This window comes from Pristiophorus japonicus, chromosome 12, assembly GCF_044704955.1.
Source record: "Pristiophorus japonicus isolate sPriJap1 chromosome 12, sPriJap1.hap1, whole genome shotgun sequence".
Lineage (NCBI taxonomy): Eukaryota > Metazoa > Chordata > Chondrichthyes > Pristiophoridae > Pristiophorus > Pristiophorus japonicus.
In genome coordinates this window covers 128845477-128873181 of record NC_091988.1, presented here as the reverse complement: position 1 = coordinate 128873181, position 27705 = coordinate 128845477, and the positions used below count along the sequence as shown (strand labels likewise).

Sequence of the window (27705 nt, the reverse complement as noted above, 5' to 3'; positions counted from 1 at the left end):
CTCCTGATTTCCAACTTTTCAGAGTGATGGATCAAACAGTCAGCTACTCACGCAGATCGTACTCCATGATGGTACAGGCCATACCGAACGTCTGCACCACCCAGCAGTTCTTCTCAAGCAAACTCTTCAAGTAGACACAGGAGCCAATCTACCAGGGAGCAATTAGAACACTGATCAATTTGACATCAAAGTTGCCACAGTAATGATTATTCTATCTTTCTCTTTCTCTCTCTCTCTCTGAGGCAGTCCCCTGGAGTCGAGGATGACGTGCTTCCACATCAAAATGAGTTTCTAAGGTGACTGATGAGGCTAATGCAGGTCAGGTACCAAACTTCATCTTAAAGGGTGGAAGATGCCTGTGTATGAATTCTTTTAACATGGGGTGGCACCAGCCACCACACGGACTTGACGGAGCAAGGTCTGGGTCCAATGGCAAGGGATCCAAGACGACGAGACCAGGCTCTGTTGCATGGACCTAGCGCGCACACACACATATTTCTATTGACCCCCTCCCTCCCCCCGCCTCAGGTCCTGTGCACTGGGCGAGAGTGTCAGGTGTGGCGTCCCAGTCCTTATTTCCCTTTGTTGAATGTCAACTTGGGGCTCCTTCTGTGGCGTACTAAAATGGCAAGTCAACAACCTGGTTTCGTTAAATGTAAATTGTTGGTTAAATATGCATACTTGGTTAAGTGTACATACTTGGTTAAGTTAAGTGTACATTCTTAGTTAAGTTAAGTGTAAATTGTTGGTTGTGTATATTGATGGTTAAGTGTATATTGATGGTTAAGCAGATTTGAGCTTCAGCAATTGCTGCCAGCTAATCACACAGCGCGTCATGTGCTGTGACTGCCTATCACAGAAATGTCACAGCAAATGGAAGCCCTTTGTCCCATTGTGCCAGCACCAGCTCCAGATGGGAGAAATCGATTCTAATCGCATTCCCAATCTTTCTCCACAATTTATTTTTTATTTAAGTATTTAACTCCTCCTTAAATCTCATGCTACAGCAGCTACTTGTGGCAATGGATTCCATGTTCACCTTCTGCATAAACGCTTCCCATTGACCTCCCCTTCCAATTGCATAATATTTCCAGTACAGAGCCAGGCCATTCGGCCCATCAGCTCTACGTCAGTGTTTGTGCTCCACGCCAGCCTCATTCAACTTCATCTCAGCCAATCAGGACACCCTATTCTTTTCTCCCTCGCGCTTATCCAGCTTCCCTTAAATGAATCGATATTGTTCACCTCAACTATTCCCTGTGGTAGAGGGTTCCACATTCTCACCACTCTCTGGGTAAAGAGATTTCTCCTGAATTCCCTATTGAATTTATTAGTGATTTTCTTATATTTATGACTCATGGGGCCAAAATTGGCCCTCGGCGGCCACGCTGCGGAGCGGAGTGGCCGGCGACTTTTGGTGGAATGACCACCGATAGCCCAATTGCCCTCCCAAGGTTTGCTGCCAGTGCCCCGATCCCCCCCCCCATACTGCTCCACTGCTGCGAGTCCTCACCATGCGCACCGCCGATCTACCCCCCCCCACCCACCGACGGTGACATTCCCCTCGGAAAATCTTCGGCTCGCCTGGCGATGCCAAAACCTGTTTTTTCCCGGTGGTGCAGTATGTAAAAAGGAAGAGAGTAGCAAAAGTAAACATTGGCCCCTTAGAACATAAAAACATAAGAAATAGGAACAGGAGTAGGCCACATGGCCCCTCGAGCCTGCTCCACCATTTAATACGATCATGGCTGATCCAATCATGGACTCAGCTCCACTTCCCCGCCCGCTCCCCATAACGCCTTATTCCCTCATCATTTAAGAAACTGTCCATTTCTGTCTTAAATTTATTCAATGTCCCAGCTTCTACAGCTCTCTGAGGCAGCGAATTCCACAGATTTACAACCCGCTGAGAAAATAAATTTCTCCTCATCTCTGTTTTAAATGGCCGGCCCTTTATTCTAAGATAATGCCCTCTAGTTCTAGTCTTCCCCATCAGTGGAAACATCCTCTCTGCATCCACCTTGTCAAGCCCCCTTATAATCTTATACATTTCGATAAGATCACCTCTCATTCTCTGAATTCCAATGAGTAGAGGCCCAACCTACTCAACCTTTCCTCATAAGTCAACTCCCTTATCTCCAGAATCAACCTAATGAACACCTTCTCTGAACTGCCTCCAAAGCAAGTATATCCTTTCGTAAATATGGAAACCAAAACTGCACGCAGTATTCCAAGTGTGGCCTCACCAATACCCTGTACAGCTGTAGCAAGACTTCCCTGCTTTTATACTCCATCCCCTTTGCAATAAAGGCCAAGATTCCAATGGCCTTCGTGATCACTTGCTGTACCTGCATACTAACCTTTTGTGTTTCATGCACAAGTACCCCCCGGGTCCCGATGTACTGTGGCACTTTGCAATCTTTCTCTATTTAAATAATAACTTGCTCTTTGATTTTTTTCTGCCAAAGTGCATGACCTCACACTTTCCAACATTATACTCTATCTGCCAATAGAGGCTGAGGCAGGAGAAATTATTATGGGGAATAAGGAAATGGCAGAAATGTTAAACAAATATTTTGTATCTAGCCTCAAAATAGAAGACACAAAAAGCATACCTAAAATGGTAGGGAACCAAGGGTCTAATGAGGGTGATAATGGTCCCAGCGGATTGGAAGGTAAAGAAAGAAAGAAAGACTTGGATTTATATAGCACCTTTCACGACCATCGGATGTCTCAAAGTGCTTTACAGCCAATCAAGTACTTTTGGAGTGTAGTCACTGTTGTAATGTAAGAAATGTGGCAGTAAATTTGCGCACAAGCCAGCTCCCACAAACAGCAATGTGATAATGACCAGATAATCTGTTTTTTGTGATGCTGATTGAGGGATAAATATTGGCCAGGCCAGATAACAAATGTAACACCGCTATTTAAGAAAGGAGGGAAAGCGCAAACAGAGCACCATATGCCAGTTGGCCTGACATCAGTCGTCGGGAAAATGCCGGAAGCCATTGTTAAGGAAGTGGTATCAGGGCACTTAGAAAATCATAACATGATTAGGCAGTTAACATAGTTTTATGAAAAGGAAATCATTCCTTACAAATTTATTAGAGTTATTTGAGTATGTAACTAGCAGGATAGATAAAGGGGACCCTATTTGGATTTCAAAAGGCATTTGATAAGGTGCCACATAAAAGGTTATTTCACAAGATAAGGACTTGTGGGATTAAGGGTAATGTATTGGCATGGATAGAGGATTGATTAATGGACAGAACACAGAGAGTAGGGATAAACGGGTCATTTTCAGGTTGGCAGGCTGTAACTAGTGGGGTGCTGCAAGGATCAGTGCTGGGGCCTCAGCTATTTACAGTCTATATTAGAAGAAGAGACCGAGTGTAATGTATCCAAGTTTGCTGATGATACAAAGCTAGGTGGGACAGTCAGCTGTGAGGAGAAGACAGTGTGTATGCAAAGGGATATAGATAGACTAAGTGAGTGGGCAGTAAGGTGGCAGATGGAGTATAATGTGGGAAATGTGAGGTTATTCACTTTGGTAGGGAGAATAGAAAAACAGATTATTTTTTAAATGGTGAGAAACGTTTAAATGTTGGTGTTCAGAGAGATTTGGGTGTCCATGTGCAAGAAATACAGAAAGCGAGCATGCAGATACAGCAAGCAATAAGGAAAGCAAATGGCATGTTGTCCTTTATTGCAAGTGGGTTGGAGTATCAGAGTAAGGAAGTCTTGCTACAATTGTACAGGGCCCTGGTGAGACCACACCTGGAGTACTGTGCACAGTTTTGGTCTCCTTATCGAAGGACGGATATACTTGCCTTGGAGGTGGTGCAACAAAAGTTCACTCGACTAATTCCTGGGACGAGAGGGTTGTCTTATGATGAGAAATTGTGTAGAATGGGCTTATACTCTGGAGTTTAGAAGAATGAGGTGATCTCAATGAAACATATAAGATTTTGAAGGGGATTGACAGGGTAGATGCTGAGAGTTTGTAATCCTGACTGCAATGTCTAGAAGTAGGGGACAGTTTCAGGATAAGGGGTAGGCCATTTAAGACAGAGATGAGGAGGAATTTCTACACTCAGAGGGTTGTGAATCTTTGGAATTCTCTGCCCCAGAGGGCTGTGAATGCGGAGTCTCTGAATATATTCAAGGCGGAGGTAGATAGATTTTTGGAGTCTAAAGGCATCGAGGGATATGGAGATCGGGCAGGAAAGTGGAGTTGAGCTCGATGATCAGCCATGATCTTATTAAATGGCGGAGCAGGCTCAAGGGGCCATTTGGCCTACTCCTCCTGCTCCTATTTCTTATGTTCTTAGAACTGAGGTGTAAATAATAACGTAAAGGGAATGTGAAACTTTTGACAGATTGGGACCAGTACAGAGAGAGTGATAGAGAATTCAAACAGGCTGCATTTAGACAGACTGTGAAAATTCACAGACCCCCAAGTCAAGGCTGCTACATGCAGTTCAGCATGTTGCATTAAGTCATCAATCAACTTGACATGTTAGGACTTTGGGTAGCGAGCCAATTAAAAGGTTAAAAGACTATTAAATGAGCCAATAAGGTCAAAGAAGGCGAGTTCTTTTCTGTAAATTGATCCAGGTATAAGTACAGCCATTTTGACCATGTGGTCTCAGAAGGACAAAGACCTGGCTTAAAACCAAGAACTTGTTACTGCTGTCTGCCAAAAATAAAGAAGTTAAAACTACAATCGGAGTTTGTATTTCATTGGAAATTAAGAGATCTAACAATTTTGGCGTCACGAACACGATCGCTGAGGAAAGAAACTGAATTTTGGACATCGGACCTACATACTGAGGTAAGGACACCTCTTTTTAAAAGTCCTCGGTCAAAAGTCTAAATTCGTCTCTCCTTCTAAGCGATTCCGAAAGCCTCCGGTTTGCGAACCCTCCGGTTGGTAGTCGGCTCGAGGTCCCATAGACGTCTAAATTTCGGCGGTGTGTTAGTTAATTAATCACCGACCTATTGATCGGCTAGAAAGCCTACAACTCGAGACCCCAGTAAAGAAATCAGTATTATGGCAGCAGGAGATAAGAGCAAAGAATTGCCTACAACTATTAAAGGTGGGCAGGCACCACCTGAGGTTTCGCTAGATTTAATTCTCGAACAGTTGAAAGAATACATAGAGCAACAATTCAACTTATCTAAAACCTGTATTAAGATCGAACAAAAGTACGGAACCTCCAAAGGACAATGGTCCTTGGACGAGATTAAAAGGGTCTGGGGAAAAACGACCCGTATGAAAAATAAAGAGCGAACTAGATGGTCCCTAGCGGTTATGGGCCAGATTCGAAAGCGGAATGAAATTATAATGCGTTCCCAACATGATCGAGAACTGACCAGTACAAAGGATCAATTGCAAGCTGTTTGTGCACAGCTGTGACAGAAAAAGCTAGAACTTGAAAAGCTGGAAGCGGAAGTTAAAGATCTTAAAGGTGAAATTAAAGAATGGAAAAAATCATTAGGTCAAGAGACAGTAATAGGAAAAGGAAAATGTATTGATCAATTCCCAGGGTACCCATGTTTGGATAAATTAAAAGCGCAAACCCGAAGACACGACCGAGGAATAGATACGGTTTCTGAATCCTCCGACGATACAGTGTCGGAGGATGATGAAGAATTAGGGGTGCGCTTTGCCCCATTTAAAAAAAGACGAGTTGTAGTCAAATCAGAAGAGACTGCGGATGAGGGCGGAACCAAAAAAACGAAGAAAAGGCTGTATAAAAATTACTTAGTTCATGATCCGGCAGACCCAGAGAAAATTGATAAATGGTCCAAGGAATTGCCCAATCCAAAGAAAGGGGGAGTAAGAACGTGGGACCAATTGGGCCGCTTAAGAAATATATATCAACTTCATCCCTGGGACGGAGTGCAAATTTTGACCATAATGGTGCCAAAAACACAGGGAAGAAAATTGCACGACAAGGTAGAAGAAGCTTTGGGGCAGGATGAGCAAGATGCAGGATGGGAGGCGATTAAACACTGGCTGTAAGCCTTCAGTCCAGCTAAGACAGACTGGGGAAAAATTGCAGCCTGCCAACAGAAAGGAACAGAGGAGGTCCTGGAGTATGACGAGTGGTTTAGATACACGTGGCTAGAACATTCGGGTATGAATAATACGGATGAGGAAATGGATGAACAAGTGTTTGGACCCCTGAAAGCAGCTTTCATGGCAGGTCTAAAGCCAGAACTGTCCAAAATGCTTAAGGTAGTGTTACCGGACTGGGAAGGTAGAGGAACTACCTTTGCAGCATTGGTGGATCGATGTAACCAATTAGGTCGGGATATGGGAGCTAAAGTCCGAGCTGTACAGGTTATGGGATGGAAATCCCAGGATTCCGATAAACAGTTATTAGGAAAATTACCCGGAAAATGTCATTATTGTGGGAAAGAAGATCACTGGGCCAAGACGTGCAGGGCAAAACAGCAAGGTCGTGGCTAGGGAAGAGGACGCAGCCAGGGATACAATTCAGCCAACAAACCAGGCTTGTCACAAGATAACGACCTCATAGAAGCATTTAAGCGACTGACAATACAACAACAGAAGGAGTTACTTGGGATAGCAAAAAACGGTTAGAGCCCACCCTGGCCCCCTTCCTCGCACTAATACAACAGAGGGGAGATGGGCTATATATAACTGTGAGGGTGGGCGATAAGGATGTGGACTGTCTTTTAGACACAGGGGTGGAATTAACATGCTTACCCCTACAATATGGAAACTTTTTGCCGTTGGATGGTAGGGCACGTACAGCCTATGGAGTTGGGGGCCATAACATGGAAATTAGAAGGACAACACCGGTACTTATAGGGCTGGGTCCACATAAACTAACCACGCCGGTCTGGATAGGCCCAGTAGATCAACCCCTTTTGGGAATGGACGTTCTAATCCAAGTAGATTCATCGTTGCATTTCGAGGATGGTTGGGTGACATGGTCAATTAGAACTTTGAAGAAAGAAGAATTGAAGGAACACCCGATATGGGCTAAAGATAAGAACGATTGTGGCCTACTCCAGATGGAGCCTGCGTCATTTACCAGGACCAAGCCTCCATGCACTAAACAGTATCCCATCAGTCCAACTGCCATCGCGGGAATCTTACCGGTTATTCAGCAATTGGAGAAACAAGGGGTGCTTATTAAAACGCATAGCTCCTCCAATAGCCCCATGTGGCTGGTACAGAAATCTAATGAGACTTGGCGTTTGACTGTCGATTATAGGAAAGCTAACCAGTGTATTGATCAAAAAGCTCCTTTGGTCGCAGATCCCTCCACCATTTTTAATGCCCTCAAACCGGAACATAAATATTTCTCGGTTATAGATATGGCCAACGGATTTTGGTCGGTGCCTCTGGCACCGGAGGTTCGACAGTGGTTTGCTTTCACGGTCCAAGGACAACAGTATACTTGGACCTGGTTACCGCAGGGTTTCCACAACAGCCCTACGGTATTCTACATGGCTTTACAAAGCTATTTGCGAGAACTACCTCCCCTGTCATCCACAGTCATCCAATATGTAGATGATATCCTGCTAGCTTCAAACACGGAAGAACAGCATGAACAAGATTTGCGAGCTTTGCTGGACCAACTTTGGCTGAAAGGACACAAAGCCAACATCGACAAAGCACAAATATCCCAAGAAGAGGTTGTATACCTGGGACAAAAGATTTCACAAGGAAAGAGAGAACTTACCCAGGATAGAACTGCAGCCATTCGGACTGCTAAAAAACCCACCACTATTCAGGAACTAAGGTCTTTTTTGGGATTGTGTAACTTTAACAGAAATTGGATTGACTCCTTCACACAGCTTGCTCAGCCATTGAATGATATTTTAAAGGGGAAACGTGCCTCTAAAGAAGCCATCACCCTCACAAAAGAACAGCAAGAGGCCTTCCTGAGTTTGAAAAAGGCTTTGTGTTCGGCACCGGCTCTGGGAATCCCCGACAGTGGTAAGCCATTTACCCTGTTTGTCCATGAGAAAAAAGGATATATGACAGCTATACTGACACAAGAACATGAGGATCGGCAAAGACCTATTGGCTATTATTCGGCAAAACTGGATGCGGTAGGCCTCGGATGGGGAATTTGCCTAAGGGCTATGGAAGCTACATGTCGAGCGGTAATGATCACTGTGGGTCTCGACCAAAAGCTGATTGTCAAGTGTCTCCACACCGTACACGCTTTGCTGTCTATGAATAGAATGTCTCAGGTGACGGCAGCAAGATGGACCCGCTGGACAGCAGTTTTGGAAGCTCCTAATCTCCATATCGTCCGGGCCAGCCCGGTTAATCCCGCAACTATGCTCCCGATGTCAGAATCGAGGGAGCAAGAGGGGGGAGAATGTGAAGAGCATGACTGCGTGGAGATTTTAAAAGAAACAGAAGAAGCAGCCTTAGCAGCAGAGGAGCCTCTGCACAACCCAGACCTCATCCTGTTTACAGATGGTTCCTCCTTTGTTGACAATGGTACCAGAAAAGCAGGATGGGCAGTTACAACCTTATATGAGGTAGTGGCAAAAGGATGTTTACCCTCAGGAATGTCAGCACAACAGGCCGAGTTATGGGCCCTGTCAGAAGCATGTCAAATAGCAGAAGGACAGATAGCTAATGTCTACACAGATTCGCGTTATGCTTTTGGAGTCGTTCACGACTTTGGTCTGTTATGGCGGAAAAGAGGATTCCTCACTGCTGCTGGTACACCTATCCGAAATGGAAAAGAAGTCCGAGACTTACTGGAGGCCATACAATTACCTCAGGACGTGTCCATCCTGAAGTGTAAGGCCCATACCACAGAAGCACAGGGAAATGCCCTAGCCGACCAGGCAGCTAAAGATGCCGCCTCACAAGTCGTTCCTCCAGAAGAACCAACACAGATGTGCAGATTGACACGAGACCTTCAAACAATGCAAGGCGAGTGCTCCCGAGAGGAAAAATGGACATGGATTGAGGCAGGAATTAAGCTATGCGAAGATGGTGTCTGGAGACAAAGAGTTACCGACAAGCCAGTCGCGCCACAAGCGCTTATGCCTTTTTTAGCCCAACAGATCCACTCGTGGGGACACTTGGCCTCACAACAGATGACGGCACGGTTCCAGAAAAGCTGGTGGGGTCAGGGATTTAAAAAACATGCCCAGCTGGTAACAGACCGCTGTGTGGTCTGCCAGAAAAATAATTCTGGACCCATCACGGTAATGCCCCAACTGAGGCCCCCTGCCCCTGTCGGACCATTCCAGCATCTGCAGGTTGATTATATATCTCTTCCTTCATGCCAAGGATACACTAACATTCTTCTCATGGTCGACAGATTCTCTAGATGGGTAGAAGCTGTCCCAACTAAAAGAGCCACAGCCAATCACACTGCAAAGGTCTTGTGTAAGGATTACATTCCCCGATGAGTCCCGAGTAGCATTGACTCAGATCAGGGAACACACTTCACAGGTGCTGTCTGCCAAGAAGACTGAACATTACATGGGATTTACACTGTCCTTATCATCCACAATCATCAGGACAAGTAGAACGAATGAATCAAACTCTGAAACAATGGCTTGCCAAATATCACCAAGAAGGAACACCATGGCCCCAGGCACTACCAATAGTGCTATGTAGCATTAGGGCAACCCCGAACAGAACTACAGGTCGAAGCCCATTTGAAATTATAACAGGAAGACCCATGTCGCTGCCAGGAACTATCGATTTACAGAAAGCTGATGTTCACTTAATGAGTGACACTTTGTTATCATACTGTCAGAACTTAACCAATGCTATTAGTTCTGTTTCCCGACAGGTATCGGCAGCTTGGGGTAATCCACCTGAAGGAGGACACGACATCATCCCGGGAGTCTGGGTGTATGTGAAAAAGTTGCATAAAGAACCTTTGGGTGCCAAGTGGGAGGGACCTTATCAAGTGTTATTGACCACCCAGGCAGCTGTTAAAGTCCAAGGAAAGAAAGCCTGGATCCACGCTTTACACGTTAAACAAGCACCCGTAACTGAAGCTGAAATCTAATAAGGACAATTACTTTTTGCCAAAATGTATAAATTTACTGTATTACTGATTGTAGGTATTCTAGGCATTTGCCTACTTCTTACTAGCCAACCTTCTGCACCAAAGGGAAATAGTAGGGTAGCAATGGAATTACATGTAAATACCTTTTTATATATGTCATACATTTATGCCAAACAAGGTGACATTTCTAGTTGTTGGGTATGTGCGCATATTCCTATTCACTCAAAGGGAGGGAGTCCCTTGAGACCAGTTCCCTTGAATATCTCGGAAATGGCTGAGTGGATAATTAATCAAAACAAAACAGGCAATGCGTTTCAGGATACGGAAAACTGGGCACGTAAATGGAAGTCAGCAGGTTACAATCTAACTACCTTTGAAGGGGGATATCAACCGTGCTACAATAATTCCAAATGGCCCCCATTTTTTGTTATCACTAATACAACAGGAATAGGAAAACCGGAGGAATCGGTCTGTCTGATTAGAAACATCAAAGGAGGCCAAAATATGGGTATAGTAACTGCTCCCGGAATTATAATATAATCAAGCCACGGAACCGTCCAAACTGGGCCGTGTGGGAATTTTTAATGCAATGGGGATTCTGAATAAAACAGATGGAAAAGCCTGGACAGGCCCCGGAGTGTTGCTGACAAAGAAACAGCTAACCTTCATTGCCTATAATGGCATCTATTGGGTGTGTGGCCACAAGGCCTACCCTTGGCTGCCCCAGAATTGAATGGGATCCTGCTATTTAGCCTACATTGTGCCTTATATGTATCATATAAAGTCACTGTCGGAACATTTACACCGTCCTAAGAGAGCTATCACAGAAACAGAGAGGTTCTTTGCCATTCTGATCCCCGGGTATGGGACCGCCAAACTGGCAAGGGAATCCATTAACATGGCATCCGTTGTGGAACGGATAGCCAGTGATACATCAGAGGCCCTAGTTAAAATCAATGCAGAAATGGTAGCAATCCGCAGAGCAGCCCTACAGAATAGACTGGCCCTTGATTACATCCTGGCTGAAAAGGGAGGTACTTGCACCCTACTCGGAACTGAGTGTTGCATATATATCCCAGATAGCTCCGAAGAAATTACCCACTTAGCGGAGCATATCCAAAAGGAGGTAGAAAAACTTAAGCAACCCCCATCATTCACTTTGTGGAGTGGAGCCACTGAATGGCTAGATTCAATAGAAACTTCATTGGTGGAAGGTTTAATTCTATTTGTTGTAATTGTTTTACTTTTATATTGTTTGTTTATGTTGATTAAATGTTGTTGCGACCAGGTGGCTGTAGCTGCTGTCCCGCATGTGAGACACCTTGCAGGTCCCAGCATACCATCTGTACGTGGCACAGGGGTATGTTATGCTTAAGGGAAGATTATTTACTGGTTGAATTAAGATTTTGATTTGGATTAAATTGGAATAAGGTTAATTAACCTACTAAAACCAGACTTCCATTGTGGCCACGATGGAACTCGGGTTGGTGTAAATTTGTGTGGAAGCTACTAGTCCGGACATGTGGCGAAACACATCAACAAATTTTAGAAGGAATGTCATGTATGAAATTATTTTGTAGCATGTTTAACCAGTGATATCTGATGTTTTATGATTCAGTTTGTGAAAGAATCAAAGGGGAGATTGATAGAGAATTCAAACAGGCTGCATTTAGACAGACTGTGAAAATTCACAGACCCCCAAGTCAAGGCTGCTACATGCAGTTCAGCATGTTGCATTAAGTCATCAATCAACTTGACATTTTAGGACTTTGGGTAGCAAGCCAATTAAAAGGTTAAAAGACTATTAATTGAGCCAATAAGGTCAAAGAAGGCGAGTTCTTTTCTGTAAATTGATCCAGTTATAAGTACAGCCATTTTGACCATGTGGTCTCAGAAGGACAAAGACCTGGCTTAAAGCCAAGAACTTGTTACTGCTGTCTGCCAAAAATAAAGAAGTTAAAACTACAATCGGAGTTCGTATTTCATTGGAAATTAAGAGATCTAACAGAGAGCTACAAGGCAGCGGTTCAATTGGGGGACTCATGGGGGTAAATCTTCACTGCCTGGGTGGCAGTCTGGAGAAGTGGATCGTCCACCTGTTATGGAACCTACCCGATTTTCATTCAGTGGAATGAAAATGACGCAGGTTGTATCCTGGGCAGACAATCCGTTGCACCAATTGCTGTCCATTGGTGAAGGCAAATCCAACCCAGGATCTGATCCTCAATCCCAAACCCGCTACCTAGAACCTTGAAGGGCCTGCACAGCCCATTCATAATTTTGCACACGCATAAAATTTAACACTGAAAGATCTGGTCCGACAGAGCTACCAGCTTTGAGGGAGCACTGCTCTCTATCTCTCTTTCCTCCTTTAAGACACTCCTTAAAATCTATCTCTTTGACCAAGCTTTTGGTCACCTGCCCTAATTTCTCCTTATGTGGCTCGGTGTCAAATTTTGTTATATAACATTCTTATGAAGCACCTTGGGATGTTGCACTACTTTAAAGGTGCTATATAAATACAATTTGTTGCTGTTTTTTAACTACCTCGAAGGACAAGTAGAGCAGGCGCATGGGAATACCATCACCTGCAAGTTCCCCTCCAGGTCACACAGCCGCCTGACTTTGAAATATATCACCGTACCTGGGTCAAAATCCTGGAACTCCCTCCCTAACAGCACTGTGGGAGCACGTTCACCACACGGACTGCAGCAGTTCAAGGCGGCGGCTCACCACCACCTTCTCAAGGAGCAATTAGGGATGGGCAATAAATGCTGGCTTTGTCGCCGACACCCACATCCCAGGAATGAATAAATAAAAATTGGACCAGTGCCTCATAATAGACGCAAGATGGGTAGTCTAAATATAGTCAGCGTCTCTTGGTCAGGGATGGTGTGTGCTGGGGTAGAGTGTAAACAACACGTACCGAGAATATATTCTTTGTCACAATCACCAGTAACGTGTAGCCAATCAGGAAGTCCCAGTGCCTGAGAACAACCTTGACTGGTTTCAGGAGCAGTTGTCCTCCGAAGAGCATGAAGTAGAAACAGGCCACCAGGTAACCCATGCAGAAGATGTTGATCCTGCTGGTCCCGGTGATGAAGATGAGGCACAGTATAAACCAGAACAAGTAGCTAAAAACTACCACTTTCAACATATCTAAGTAAGACCTAGGAGAGAAACAAATCCACACCAGGTAGTTAAACTCACTGTAATAAATCAGAGAGACACCAGTTTATCCATCTTGGAGTTAGTTTTGGGGAATGAAGCTGGGCAGATTGAAGGGGTATTAGTGGGAGAACACTTGGGTGCCAGTGACCATAATTCAGTCAGATTCAAATTGGTTGTGGCTAAGGACAAGGATAGGCCTGGAATAAAAGTCCCGAATTGTGGAAAAGCTAATTTTGCTAAGTTGAGGAGTGATTTGGCCACAGTGGACTGGAAACAGCTACTTTTGGGTAAATCAGTGTCGGAACTGTGGGAGGCATTCAAGGAGGAGATCGGGAAGGCGCAGGCCAAACATGTGCCCTTAAAGAAAAAGGCTGGGAAAAATAATTCTAGAGCCCCCTGGATGTCTAGGGACTTATAGGGGAGGATTAAGAAAAAAAGGGAAGCTTATGTCTTCGGCTAAATACTATAGAATCTTTAGAGAATATAGAAAGTTAAGGCAAAATTAAAAAGGATATTAGGAATGCTCTGAGAGAGCATGAGAAAGTCTTGGCCAGTAAAATTAAGGAAAACCCAAAGATGTTCTATACATATATTAAGAGTAAGGGTAACTAAAGAAAGGGTATTAGAGACCATGAGGGTAATCTTTGCGTGGAGGTGGAAGATGTTGGTAGGGTTCTTAACGAATACTTTGCATCTGTTTTCACAAAGGAAAGGGGTAATGCAGATATTGCTATCGAGGAGGAGTGTGATATTCTGGATGAAATAAATATAGTGAGAGGGGAAGTATTAAGGGGTTTAACAGCTTTGAAAGTAGCTAATTCCCAGGTCTGGATGGAATGCATCCTAGGCTGTTGAGTGAAGTAAAAGAGGAAATAGCAGAGGCCTTGACCATCATTTTCCAGTCCTTTTTCGATCTGGGCATGGTGTCGGAGGATTGGAGGACTGCTAATGTGGTACCCTTGTTTAAGAAGGGAGAAAGAGATAGGCCGAGCAATTCCAGGCCTGTCAGCCTAACCTCAGTGGTGGGAAAATTATTGGAAAAATTCTTGAAAGACAGGATAAATCTGCATTTGGAAAGGCAAGGATCAATTAGGGACAGTCAGCACGGATTTGTTAAGGGAAGATCATGTCTGACTGACCTGATTGAATTTTTTGAGGAGGTAACCAAGAGAGTCGATGAGGGTAGTGCATACAATGTAGTATATATGGACTTTAGCAAGGCTTTTGATAAAGTCCTGCATGGTAGACTGGTCATGAAGGTTAAAGCCCATAGGATACAGGGCAAAGTGACAAGTTGGATCCAAAATTGGATTGGTGGTAGGAAGCAAAGGGTAATGGTTGATGGATGTTTTTCTGACTGGAAGGATGTTTCCAGTGGGGTTCCGCAGGGCTCAGTACTAGGTCCCTTGCATTTTGTGGTATATATCAATGATTTAGATTTGAATATAGGGAGTATGATTAATAAGTTTGCAGACGACACTAAAATTGGCTGTGTGGTTGATAATGAAGAGAAAAGTCATGGGCTGCAGGAGGATATCAATCTACTGGTCAGGTGGGCAGAGCAGTGGTAAGTGGAATTTAATTCAGAGAAGTGTGAGGTGATGCACTTTGGGAGGGCTAATAAGGAAAGGATATACACATTAAGCGGTAGGCCACTTAAAAGTGTAGATGAACAAAGGGACCTTGGAGTGCTTGTCTACAGATCCCTGAAAGTAGCAGGCCAGGTGGATAAGGTGGTTAAGAAGGCATACGGAATGTTTGCCTTTATTGGCCAAGGCATAGAATATAAGAGCAGGAAGGTTATGCTTAAATTGTATAATAATTTGGTTAGGCCACAACTGGAGTACTGCACGCAGTTCTGATTGTCGTATTATAGGAAGGATGTGATTGCACTGGAGAGGGTGCAGAGGAGATTTACTAGGATGCTGCCTGGAATGGAGAATCTTAGTTATGAGGACAGAATGGATAGGCTGGGTTTGTTCTCATTGGAACAGAGGAGGTTGAGAGGAGACCTCATTGAGGTGTACAAAAAATTGAGGGGCCTGGACATAGTGGATAGTAAGGGCCTATTTCCATTGGTGGAGGGGTCTATTACGAGGGGGCATAGATTTAAGGTGGTTGGTGGAAAGTTTAGAGGGGATTTGAGGGGGGCTTCTTTATGCGGGGGGTTGTGGGGATCTGGAACTCACTGCCTGGAAGAGTGGTGCATGCAGAAGCCCTCACCACATTTAACAGATGCTTGGATGGGCACTTAAAGTGCAGTAACCTGCAGGGTGATGGACCTAGAGCTGGTAATTGGGATTAGACTGGATGACCTTTTGTTGGCGCCGATATAATTGGTAAGTACTGTAGGGAATCGAATAAGGCCAGGGTGAATTCCTGGACTTGTTTCGATCGCCTGGATGGGTTGGAGAGGAATTTTCCCAGATTTTTTCTCCCTAAATTGGCCTGGATTTTATCTGTTTTTTTCCTCTCCCAGGAGACATAAGAACATAAGAATATAAGAATTAGGAACAGGAGTAGGCCATCTAGCCCCTCGAACCTGCTCCGCCATTTAAAAAGATCATGGCTGATCTGGCCGTGGACTCAGCTCCACTTACCCACCCGCTCCCCATAACCCTTAATTCCATTATTGGTTAAAAATCTATCTATCTGTGACTTGAATACATTCAATGAGCTAGCCTCAACTGCTTCTTGGGCAGAGAATTCCACAGATTCACAACCCTCTGGGAGAAGAAATTCCTTCTCAACTCGGTTTTAAATTGGCTCCCCCGTATTTTGAGGTTGTGTCCCCTCGTTCTAGTCTCCCCGACCAATGGAAACAACCTCTCTGCCTCTATCTTGTCTATTCCTTTCATTATTTTAAATGTTTCTATAAGATCACCCCTCATCCTTCTGAACTCCAATGAGTAAAGACCCAGTCTACTCAATCTATCATCATAAGGTAACCCCCTCATCTCCGGAATCAGCCGAGTGAATCGTCTCTGTACCCCCTCCAAGGCTAGTCTATCCTTCCTAAGTAAGGTGACCAAAACTGCACGCAGTACTCCAGGTGCGGCCTCACCAATACCCTATACAGTTGCAGCAGGACCTCCCTGCTTTTGTACTCCATTCCTCTTGCAATGAAGGCCAACATTCCATTCGCCTTCCTGATTACCTGCTGCACCTGCAAACTAACTTTTTGGGATTCATGCGCAAGGACCCCCAGGTCCCTCTGCACCACAGCATGTTGTAATTTCTCTCCATTCAAATAATATTCGTTTTTACTGTTTTTTTTTCCCAAGGTGGATGACCTCACATTTTCCTACGTTGTATTCCATCTGCCAAACCTTAGCTCATTTGCTTAACCTATCTAAATCTCTTTGCAGCCTCTCTGTGTCCTCTACACAACCCGCTTCCCCACTAATCTTTGTGTCATCTGCAAATTTTGTTACACTACACTCTGTCCCCTCCTCCAGGTCATCTATGTATATTGTAAACAGTTGTGGTCCCAGCACCGATCCCTGTGGCACACCACTAACCACCGATTTCCAACCTGAAAAAGACCCATTTATCCCAAATTTCTGCTTTCTGTTAGCCAGCCAATTCTCTATCCCTGCTAATACATTTCCGCTGACTCCGCGTACCTTTATCTTCTGCAGTAACCTTTTGTGTAGCACCTTGTCGAATGCCTTTTGGAAATCTAAATACACCACATCCATCGGTACACCTCTATCCACCATGCTCGTTATATCCTCAAAGAATTCCAGTAAATTAGTTAAACATGATTTCCCCTTCATGAATCCATGTTGCGTCTGCTTGATTGCACTATTCCTATCTAGATGTCCCGCTATTTCTTCCTTAATGATAGCTTCAAGCATTTTCCCCACTACAGATGTTAAACTAACTGGCCTATAGTTACCTGCCTTTTGTCTGCCCCCTTTTTTAAACAGAGGCGTTACATTAGCTGCTTTCCAATCTACATGGTACTTCCCCAGATTCCAGAGAATTTTGGTAGATTATAACGAATGCATCTGCTATAACTTCCGCTATCTCTTTTGGGATGCATTTCATCAGGACTTGTCTACCTTGAGTCCCATTAGCCTGACCAGCACTACCTCCCTAGTGACCACATGGCTCCAATTGGGATGGAGTATAGAATGTTTCAGTATAAGGGGCGACGCAGTTGTGTGGGGCGGACTGGTTGGGCTGGGTGCTTCTTGCCCTTCCTTCATTGTTCATAGGTTTATATGTAACCTTCAGGGCTGCTGACCAAGAGCTGTGCGGCTCTTTGTCAGCCGGTGTGGACACGATGGGCTGTAATGGCTTCCGTCTGCGCTGTAAATTTCGATGTTTCTCTATATGCCACTAGCATTCCTCGTGTTCTGCACTGGTGTTAGATATCTTGTGACAATCTTCACAGAGAGGGAAACGTTTTCACAGCCTGTATATCACTGGCTGTCAGACAGACTGGCACAGTGGATATATCATCCAAATCAATCCTCCTTTTGTGGAAGACTCTTGATAAATGTTCCCCAGCGAGCTGTGCTTCTCTGCTCCAAAAACACAGACTTCCATTCATGGAGGAGATATTCTGAGTGACCTTCCATCTCAGAGTTTGTGTTGTAGCAAAGGGAGCAAGGGGAGTGGTTCTATGTCGGGCCCAGTCTAGGAGTGTTTTGTCCTGTATCGGGCCAAGTCCGGTGATTATCTGGTCTTGCACCGGGCCCAGTCCGGGAGTGTCTGGTCCTGTACCGGGCTCAGTCCGGGAGTGTCTGGTCCTGTACCGGGCCCAATCTTGGAGCGTCTGGTCCTGTACCGGGCCCACTCCGGGAGTGTCTGGTCCTGTACCGGGCCCAGTCCGGGAGTGTCTGGTACTGTACCGGGCCCAGTCCGGGAGTGTCTGGTCCTGTACCGGGCCCAGTCCGGGAGTGTCTGGTCCTGTACCGGGCTCAGTCCGGGAGTGTCTGGTCCTGTACCGGGCCCAATCCGGGGATTATCTGTTCCTGTACCGGGCCCAATCCGGGGGTTATCGTTTCCTGTACCGGGCTCAGTCCAGGAGTGTCTGGTCCAGTCCCGGGCTCAGTCCAGGAGTGTCTGGTCCTGTACCGGGCCCAATCCGGGGGTTATCTGTTCCTGTACCGGACTCAGTCCGGGAGTGTATGGTCCTTGATTGGGCCCAGTCCTGGAGTGTCTGGTCCTGTATCAGGCCCAGTCCGGGAATGTCTGCTCCTGTACCGGGCCCAGTTCTGGAGTGTCTGGTCCTGTATCAGGCCCAGTCCGGGAGTGTCTGGTCCTGTATCAGGACCAGTCCGGGAGTGTCTGGTCCTGTATCGGGCCCAGTCCTGGAGTGTCTGGTCCTGTATCAGGCCCAGTCCGGGAGTGTCCGGTCCTGTACCAGTCTCAGTCCTGGAGTGTCTGGTCCTGTATCGGGCCCTCTCCGGGAGTGTCTGGTTCTGTATCGGGCCCAGTGCTGGAGTGTCTGGTCCTGTATCGGTGTCAGTCCTGGAGTGTCTGGTCCTGTACCAGGCCCAGTCCGGGAGTGTCTGGTCCTGTATCAGGCCCAGTCCGGGAGTGTCTGGTCCTGTATCACGCCCAGTCCGGGAGTGTCTGGTCCTGTATCGGGCCCAGTCCGGGAGTGTCTGGTCCTGTATCGGGCCCAGTCCGGGAGTGTCTGGTCCTGTACCCGGCCCAGTCCGGGAGTGTCTGGTCCTGTACCGGGCCCAGTCCGGGAGTGTCTGGTCCTGTACCGGGCCCAGTCCTGGAGTGTCTGGTCCTGCACCGGGCCCAGTCCGGGAGTGTCTGGTCCTGTATCAGGCCCAGTCCGGGAGTGTCTGGTCCTGTATCGGGCCCAGTCCGGGAGTGTCTGGTCCTGTACCGGGCCCAGTCCGGGAGTGTCAGGTCCTGCACCGGGCCCAGTCCGGGAGTGTCTGGTCCTGTACCGGACCCAGTCCTGGAGTGTCTGGTCCTGTACCAGGCCCAGTCCGGGAGTGTCTGCTCCTGTATCAGGCCCAGTCCGGGAGTGTCTGGACCTGTATCGGGCCCAGTCCGGGTGTGTCTGGTCCTGTATCGGGCCCAGTCCGAGATTGTCTGGTCCTGTACCGGGCCCAGTCCGGGAGTGTCTGGTCCTGTACCGGGCCCAGTCCTGGAGTGTCTGGTCCTGTACCGGGCCCAGTCCGGGAGTGTCTGGTCCTGTACAGGGCCCAGTCCGGGAGAGTCTGGTCCTGTACCGGGCCCAGTCCGGGAGAGTCTGGTCCTGTACCGGGCCCAGTCCGGGAGAGTCTGGTCCTGTACCGGGCCCAGTCCGGGAGTGTCTGGTCCTGTACCGGGCCCAGTCCGGGAGTGTCTGGTCCTGTACCGGGCCCAGTCCGGGAGTGTCTGGTCCTGTACCAGTCCCAGTCCTGGAGTGTCTGGTTCTGTACCGGGCCCAGCCCGGGAGTGTCTAGTCCTGTATCGGGCCCAGTCCGGGAGTGTCTGTTCCTGTACCAGTCCCAGTCCTGGAGTGTCTGGTCCTGTGTCGGGCCCAGTCTGGAAGTGTCTGTTCCTGAACCAGTCCCAGTCCTGGAGTGTCTGGTCCTGTACCGGGCCCAGTCCGGGAGTGTCTGGTCCTGTATCAGGCCCAGTCCGGGAGTGTCTGGTCCTGTACCGGGCTCATTCCCCGAGTGTCTGGTCCTGTACCAGGCCCAATCCGGGGGTTATCTGTTCCCGTACCGGCCTCAGTCCAGGAGTGTCTGGTCCTGTACCGGGCCCAGTCCAGGAGTGTCTTGTCCTGTATCGGGCCCAGTCCGGGAGTGTCTGGTCCTAAACCAGTCCCAGTCCTGGAGTGTCTGGTCCTGTATCGGGCCCAGTCTGGGAGCGTCTGGTCCTGTATGGGGCCCAGTCTAGGAGTGTCTGGTCCTTTATCGGGCCCAGTCCGGGAGTGTCTGTTCCTGTACCGGTCCCAGTCCAGGAGTGTCTGGTCCTGTATTCGGCCCAGTCTGGGAGTGTCTGTTCCTGTACCAGTCCCAGTCCTGGAGTGTCTGGTCCTGTACTGGGCCCAGTCCAGGAGTGTCTGGTCCTGTATCAGGCCCAGTCCGGGAGTGCCTGGTCCTGTACCGGGCCCAGTCCGGGAGTGTCAGGTCCTGTACCCGGCCCAGTCCGGGGGTGTCTGGTCCTGTACCGGGCCCAGTCCGGGAGTGTCTTGTCCTGTACCGGGCCCAGTCCGGAAGTGTCTGTTCCTGTACCAGTCCCAGTCCTGGAGTGTCTGGTCCTGTACCGGGCCAAGTCCGGGAGTGTCTGGTCCTGCACCGGGCTCATTCCGGGAGTGTCTGGTCCTGTACCAGGCCCAATCCGGGGGTTATCTGTTCCTGTACCGGGCTAAGTCCAGGTGTGTCTGGTCCTGTACCGGGCCCAGTCCGGGAGTGTCTGGTCCTGTATCGGGCCCAGTCTGGGAGTGTCTGTTCCTGTACCAGTCCCAGTCCTGAAGTGTCTGGTCCTATACTGGGCCCAGTCCAGGAGTGTCTGGTCATGTATCAGGCCCAGTCTGGGAGTGCCTGGTCCTGTACCGGGCTCAGTCCGGGAGTGTCTGGTCCTGTACCAGGCCCAGTCCGGTAGTGTCTGGTCATGTACCGAGCTCAGTCCAGGAGTGTCTGGTCCTGTACCGGGCTCAGTCCGGTGGTTATCTGTTCCTGTACCGGGCTCAGTCCTGGAGTGTCTGGTCCTGTACCGGGCTCAGTCCGGGGGTTATCTGTTCCTGTACCGGGCTCAGTCCGGGAGTGTCTGGTCCTATATCGGGCCCAGTCCGGGAGTGTCTGGTCCTGTACCAGGCCCAATCCGAGGGTTATCTGTTGCTGTACCGGGCTCAGTCCAGGAGTGTCTGGTCCTGTATCGGTCCCAGTCCGGGAGTGTCTGGTCCTGTACCGAGCTCAGTCCGGGCGTGTCTGGTCCTGTACCGGGCTCAGTCCGGGGTTTATCTGGTCCTGTACCGGGCTCAGTCCGGGAGTGTCTGGTCCTGTATCGGGTCAAGTCTTGGAGTGTCTGGTCCTGCATCGGGCCCAGTCCGGGAGTGTCTGGTCCTGTATCAGGACCAGTCCGGGAGTGTCTGGTCCTGTACCGGGCCCAGTCCGGGAGTGTCAGGTCCTGCACCGGGCCCAATCCGGGGGTTATCGTTTCCTGTACCGGGCTCAGTCCAGGAGTGTCTGGTCCTGTACCGGGCCCAGTCCGGGAGTGTCTGGCCCTGTCCCGGGCTCAGTCCAGGAGTGTCTGGTCCTGTACCGGGCCCAATCCGGGGGTTATCTGTTCCTGTACCGGACTCAGTCCGGGAGTGTATGGTCCTTGATTGGGCCCAGTCCTGGACTGTCTGGTCCTGCATCAGGCCCAGTCCGGGAATGTCTGGTCCTGTACCGGGCCCAGTTCTGGAGTGTCTGGTCCTGTATCAGGCCCAGTCCGGGAGTGTCTGGTCCTGTATCAGGCCCAGTCCGGGAGTGTCTGGTCCTGTATCGGGCCCAGTCCTGGAGTGTCTGGTCCTGTATCTAGCCCAGTCCGGGAGTGTCCGGTCCTGTACCAGTCTCAGTCCTGGAGTGTCTGGTCCTGTATCGGGCCCTCTCCGGGAGTGTCTGGTCCTGTATCGGGCTCAGTCCAGGAGAGTCTGGTCCTGTACTGGGCCCAGTCCTGGAGTGTCTATTCCTGTATTGGGCCCATTCCGGGAGTGTCTGGTCCTGTACCGGGCCCAGTCCGGGAGTGTCTTGTCCTGTATCGGGCCCAGTCCGGGAGTGTCTGGTCCTGTATCGGGCCCAGTCTGGGAGTGTCTGGTCCTGTACCCGGCCCAGTCCGGGAGTGTCTGGTCCTGTACCGGGCCCATTCCTGGAGTGTCTGGTCCTGTACCGGGCCCAGTCCGGGAGTGTCTGGTCCTGTACCGGGCCCAGTCCGGGAGTGTCTGGTCCTGTACCGGGCCCAGTCCGGGAGTGTCTAGTCCTGTACCGGGCCCAGTCCGGGAGTGTCTGGTCCTGTACCGGGCCCAGTCCGGGAGTGTCTGGTCCTGTACCAGTCCTAGTCCTGGAGTGTCTGGTCCTGTATCGGGCCCAGACTGGAAGTGTCTGTTCCTGAACCAGTCCCAGTCCTGGAGTGTCTGGTCCTGTATCAGGCCCAGTCCGGGAGTGTCTGGTCCTGTATCGGGCCCAGTCCGGGAGTGTCTGGTCCTGTGCCGGGCCCAGTCCGGGAGTGTCAGGTCCTGCACCGGGCCCAGTCCGGGAGTGTCTGGTCCTGTACGGGACCCAGTCCTGGAGTGTCTGGTCCTGTATCGGGCCCAGTCCGGGAGTGTCTGGTCCTGTACCGGGCCCAGTCCGGGAGTGTCTGGTCCTGTACTGGGCCCAGTCCGGGACTGCCTGGTCCTGTACCGGGCTCAGTCCGGGGGTTGTCTGGTCCTGTACCAGGCCCAATCCAGGGGTTATCTGTTGCTGTACCGGGCTCAGTCCAGGAGTGTCTGGTCCTGTATCGGTCCCAGTCCGGGAGTGTCTGGTCCTGTACCGAGCTCAGTCCGGGCGTGTCTGGTCCTGTACCGGGCTCAGTCCGGGGTTTATCTGTTCCTGTACCGGGCTCAGTCCGGGAGTGTCTGGTCCTGTATCGGGTCAAGTCTTGGAGTGTCTGGTCCTGCATCGGGCCAAGTCCGGGAGTGTCTGGTCCTGTACCGGGCCCAGTCCGGGAGTGTCAGGTCCTGCACCGGGCCCAGTCCGGGAGTATCTGGTCCTGTACCGGACCCAGTCCTGGAGTGTCTGGTCCTGTACCAGGCCCAGTCCGGGAGTGTCTGGTCCTGTATCAGGCCCAGTCCGGGAGTGTCGGGTCCTGTATCGGGCCCAGTCCGGGTGTGTCTGGTCCTGTATCGGGCCCAGTCCGGGAGTGTCTGGTCCTGTACCGGGCCAAGACCGGGAGTGTCTGGTCCTGTACCGGGCCCAGTCCGGGACTGCCTGGTCCTGTACCGGGCTCAGTCCGGGGGTTGTCTGGTCCTGTACCAGGCCCAATCCAGGGGTTATCTGTTGCTGTACCGGGCTCAGTCCAGGAGTGTCTGGTCCTGTATCGCTCCCAGTCCGGGAGTGTCTGGTCCTGTACCGAGCTCAGTCCGGGCGTGTCTGGTCCTGTACTGGGCTCAGTCCGGGGTTTATCTGTTCCTGTACCGGGCTCAGTCCGGGAGTATCTGGTCCTGTATCGGGTCAAGTCTTGGAGTGTCTGGTCCTGCATCGGGCCAAGTCCGGGAGTGTCTGGTCCTGTATCAGGACCAGTCCGGGAGTGTCTGGTCCTGTACCGGGCCCAGTCCGGGAGTGTCAGGTCCTGCACCGGGCCCAATCCGAGGGTTATCGTTTCCTGTACCGGGCTCAGTCCAGGAGTGTCTGGTCCTGTACCGGGCCCAGTCCGGGAGTGTCTGGCCCTGTCCCGGGCTCAGTCCAGGAGTGTCTGGTCCTGTACCGGGCCCAATCCGGGGGTTATCTGTTCCTGTACCGGACTCAGTCCGGGAGTGTATGGTCCTTGATTGGGCCCAGTCCTGGAGTGTCTGGTCCTGCATCAGGCCCAGTCCGGGAATGTCTGGTCCTGTACCGGGCCCAGTTCTGGAGTGTCTGGTCCTGTATCAGGCCCAGTCCGGGAGTGTCTGGTCCTGTATCAGGCCCAGTCCGGGAGTGTCTGGTCCTGTATCGGGCCCAGTCCTGGAGTGTCTGGTCCTGTATCAGGCCCAGTCCGGGAGTGTCCGGTCCTGTACCAGTCTCAGTCCTGGAGTGTCTGGTCCTGTATCGGGCCCTCTCCGGGAGTGTCTGGTTCTGTATCGGGCCCAGTCCTGGAGTGTCTGGTCCTGTATCGGGCTCAGTCCAGGAGAGTCTGGTCCTGTACTGGGCCCAGTCCTGGAGTGTCTGGTCCTGCATTGGGCCCATTCCGGGAGTGTCTGGTCCTGTACCGGGCCCAGTCCGGGAGTGTCTGGTCCTGTATCGGGCCCAGTCCAGGAGTGTCTGGTCCTGTATCGGGCCCAGTCCGGGAGTGTCTGGTCCTGTACCCGGCCCAGTCCGGGAGTGTCTGGTCCTGTACCGGGCCCAGTCCGGGAGTGTCTGGTCCTGTACCGGGCCCAGTCCGGGAGTGTCTGGTCCTGTACCGGGCCCAGTCCGGGAGTGTCTGGTCCTGTACCGGGCCCAGTCCGGGAGTGTCTGGTCCTGTACCGGGCCCAGTCCGGGAGTGTCTAGTCCTGTACCGGGCCCAGTCCGGGAGTGTCTGGTCCTGTACCGGGCCCAGTCCTGGAGTGTCTGGTCCTGTACCGGGCCCAGTCCGGGAGTGTCTGGTCCTGTACCAGTCCCAGTCTTGGAGTGTCTGGTCCTGTATCGGGCCCAGACTGGAAGTGTCTGTTCCTGAACCAGTCCCAGTCCTGGAGTGTCTGGTCCTGTACCGGGCCCAGTCCGGGAGTGTCTGGTCCTGTATCAGGCCCAGTCCGGGAGTGTCTGGTCCTGTATCGGGCCCAGTCCGGGAGTGTCTGGTCCTGTACCGGGCCCAGCCCGGGAGTGTCAGGTCCTGCACCGGGCCCAGTCCGTGAGTGTCAGGTCCTGTACCGGACCCAGTCCTGGAGTGTCTGGTCCTGTACCAGGCCCAGTCGGGGAGTGTCTGGTCCTGTATCAGGCCCAGTCCGGGAGTGTCGGGTCCTGTATCGGGCCCAGTCCGGGTGTGTCTGGTCCTGTATCGGGCCCAGTCCGGGAGTGTCTGGTCCTGTATAGGGCCCAGTCCGGGAGTGTCTGGTCCTGTACCGGGCCCACTCCTGGAGTGTCTGGTACTGTACCGGGCCCAGTCCGGGAGTGTCTGGTCCTGTACCGGTCCTAGTCCTGGAGTGTCTGGTCCTGTACCGGGCCCAGCCCGGGAGTGTCTAGTCCTGTATCGGGCCCAGTCCGGGAGTGTCTGTTCCTGTACCAGTCCCAGTCCTGGAGTGTATGGTCCTGTATTGGGCCCAGTCTGGAAGTGTCTGTTCCTGAACCAGTCCCAGTCCTGGAGTGTCTGGTCCTGTACCGGGCCCAGTCCGGGAGTGTCTGGTCCTGTATCAGGCCCAGTCCGGGAGTGTCTGGTCCTGTACCGGGCTCATTCCCCGAGTGTCTGGTCCTGTACCAGGCCCAATCCGGGGGTTATCTGTTCCCGTACCGGGCTCAGTCCAGGAGTGTCTGGTCCTGTACCGGGCCCAGTCCAGGAGTGTCTTGTCCTGTATCGGGCCCAGTCCGGGAGTGTCTGGTCCTGAACCAGTCCCAGTCCTGGAGTGTCTGGTCCTGTATCGGGCCCAGTCTGGGAGTGTCTGGTCCTGTATGGGGCCCAGTCTAGGAGTGTCTGGTCCTTTATCGAGCCCAGTCCGGGAGTGTCTGGCCCTGTCACGGGCTCAGTCCAGGAGTGTCTGGTCCTGTACCGGGCCCAATCCGGGGGTTATCTGTTCCTGTACCGGACTCAGTCCGGGAGTGTATGGTCCTTGATTGGGCCCAGTCCTGGACTGTCTGGTCCTGCATCAGGCCCAGTCCGGGAATGTCTGGTCCGGTACCGGGCCCAGTTCTGGAGTGTCTGGTCCTGTATCAGGCCCAGTCCGGGAGTGTCTGGTCCTGTATCAGGCCCAGTCCGGGAGTGTCTGGTCCTGTATCGGGCCCAGTCCTGGAGTGTCTGGTCCTGTATCAGGCCCAGTCCGGGAGTGTCCGGTCCTGTACCAGTCTCAGTCCTGGAGTGTCTGGTCCTGTATCGGGCCCTCTCCGGGAGTGTCTGGTTCTGTATCGGGCCCAGCCCGGGAGTGTCTAGTCCTGTATCGGGCCCAGTCCGGGAGTGTCTGTTCCTGTACCAGTCCCAGTCCTGGAGTGTATGGTCCTGTATTGGGCCCAGTCTGGAAGTGTCTGTTCCTGAACCAGTCCCAGTCCTGGAGTGTCTGGTCCTGTACCGGGCCCAGTCCGGGAGTGTCTGGTCCTGTATCAGGCCCAGTCCGGGAGTGTCTGGTCCTGTACCGGGCTCATTCCCCGAGTGTCTGGTCCTGTACCAGGCCCAATCCGGGGGTTATCTGTTCCCGTACCGGGCTCAGTCCAGGAGTGTCTTGTCCTGTATCGGGCCCAGTCCGGGAGTGTCTGGTCCTGAACCAGTCCCAGTCCTGGAGTGTCTGGTCCTGTATCGGGCCCAGTCTGGGAGAGTCTGGTCCTGTATGGGGCCCAGTCTAGGAGTGTCTGGTCCTTTACCGGGCCCAGTCCGGGAGTGTCTGGCCCTGTCCCGGGCTCAGTCCAGGAGTGTCTGGTCCTGTACCGGGCCCAATCCGGGGGTTATCTGTTCCTGTACCGGACTCAGTCCGGGAGTGTATGGTCCTTGATTGGGCCCAGTCCTGGACTGTCTGGTCCTGCATCAGGCCCAGTCCGGGAATGTCTGGACCGGTACCGGGCCCAGTTCTGGAGTGTCTGGTCCTGTATCAGGCCCAGTCCGGGAGTGTCTGGTCCTGTATCAGGCCCAGTCTGGGAGTGTCTGGTCCTGTATCGGGCCCAGTCCTGGAGTGTCTGGTCCTGTATCAGGCCCAGTCCGGGAGTGTCCGGTCCTGTACCAGTCTCAGTCCTGGAGTGTCTGGTCCTGTATCGGGCCCAGTCCGGGAGTGTCAGGTCCTGTACCGGGCCCAGTCCGGGACTGCCTGGTCCTGTACCGGGCTCAGTCCGGGGGTTGTCTGGTCCTGTACCTGGCCCAATCCAGGGGTTATCTGTTGCTGTACCGGGCTCAGTCCAGGAGTGTCTGGTCCTGTATCGGTCCCAGTCCGGGAGTGTCTGGTCCTGTACCGAGCTCAGTCCGGGCGTGTCTGGTCCTGTACTGGGCTCAGTCCGGGGTTTATCTGTTCCTGTACCGGGCTCAGTCCGGGAGTATCTGGTCCTGTATCGGGTCAAGTCTTGGAGTGTCTGGTCCTGCATCGGGCCAAGTCCGGGAGTGTCTGGTCCTGTATCAGGACCAGTCCGGGAGTGTCTGGTCCTGTACCGGGCCCAGTCCGGGAGTGTCAGGTCCTGCAACCGGGCCCAATCCGAGGGTTATCGTTTCCTGAACCGGGCTCAGTCCAGGAGTGTCTGGTCCTGTACTGGGCCCAGTCCGGGAGTGTCTGGCCCTGTCCCGGGCTCAGTCCAGGAGTGTCTGGTCCTGTACCGGGCCCAATCCGGGGGTTATCTGTTCCTGTACCGGACTCAGTCCGGGAGTGTATGGTCCTTGATTGGGCCCAGTCCTGGACTGTCTGGTCCTGCATCAGGCCCAGTCCGGGAATGTCTGGTCCGGTACCGGGCCCAGTTCTGGAGTGTCTGGTCCTGTATCAGGCCCAGTCCGGGAGTGTCTGGTCCTGTATCAGGCCCAGTCCGGGAGTGTCTGGTCCTGTATCGGGCCCAGTCCTGGAGTGTCTGGTCCTGTATCAGGCCCAGTCCGGGAGTGTCCGGTCCTGTACCAGTCTCAGTCCTGGAGTGTCTGGTCCTGTATCGGGCCCTCTCCGGGAGTGTCTGGTTCTGTATCGGGCCCAGCCCGGGAGTGTCTAGTCCTGTATCGGGCC

At 51.1% G+C, this 27705-nt stretch overlaps 1 protein-coding gene across 1 annotated transcript in view; it reads right to left on the bottom strand.

Moving 5' to 3' along the window:
• The window catches only part of LOC139276865 (piezo-type mechanosensitive ion channel component 2), a 585431-nt gene that overhangs the window by 127054 nt on the left and 430672 nt on the right, over positions 1-27705 (bottom strand). Inside the window, exons 23-24 of the mRNA XM_070894861.1 lie at positions 12964-13207; positions 52-148 (exon numbers count right to left, since the gene is read on the bottom strand). Of these exons, the coding sequence (XP_070750962.1) occupies positions 52-148; positions 12964-13207 (341 nt within the window). The remainder of the gene's footprint in view (positions 1-51; positions 149-12963; positions 13208-27705) is intronic.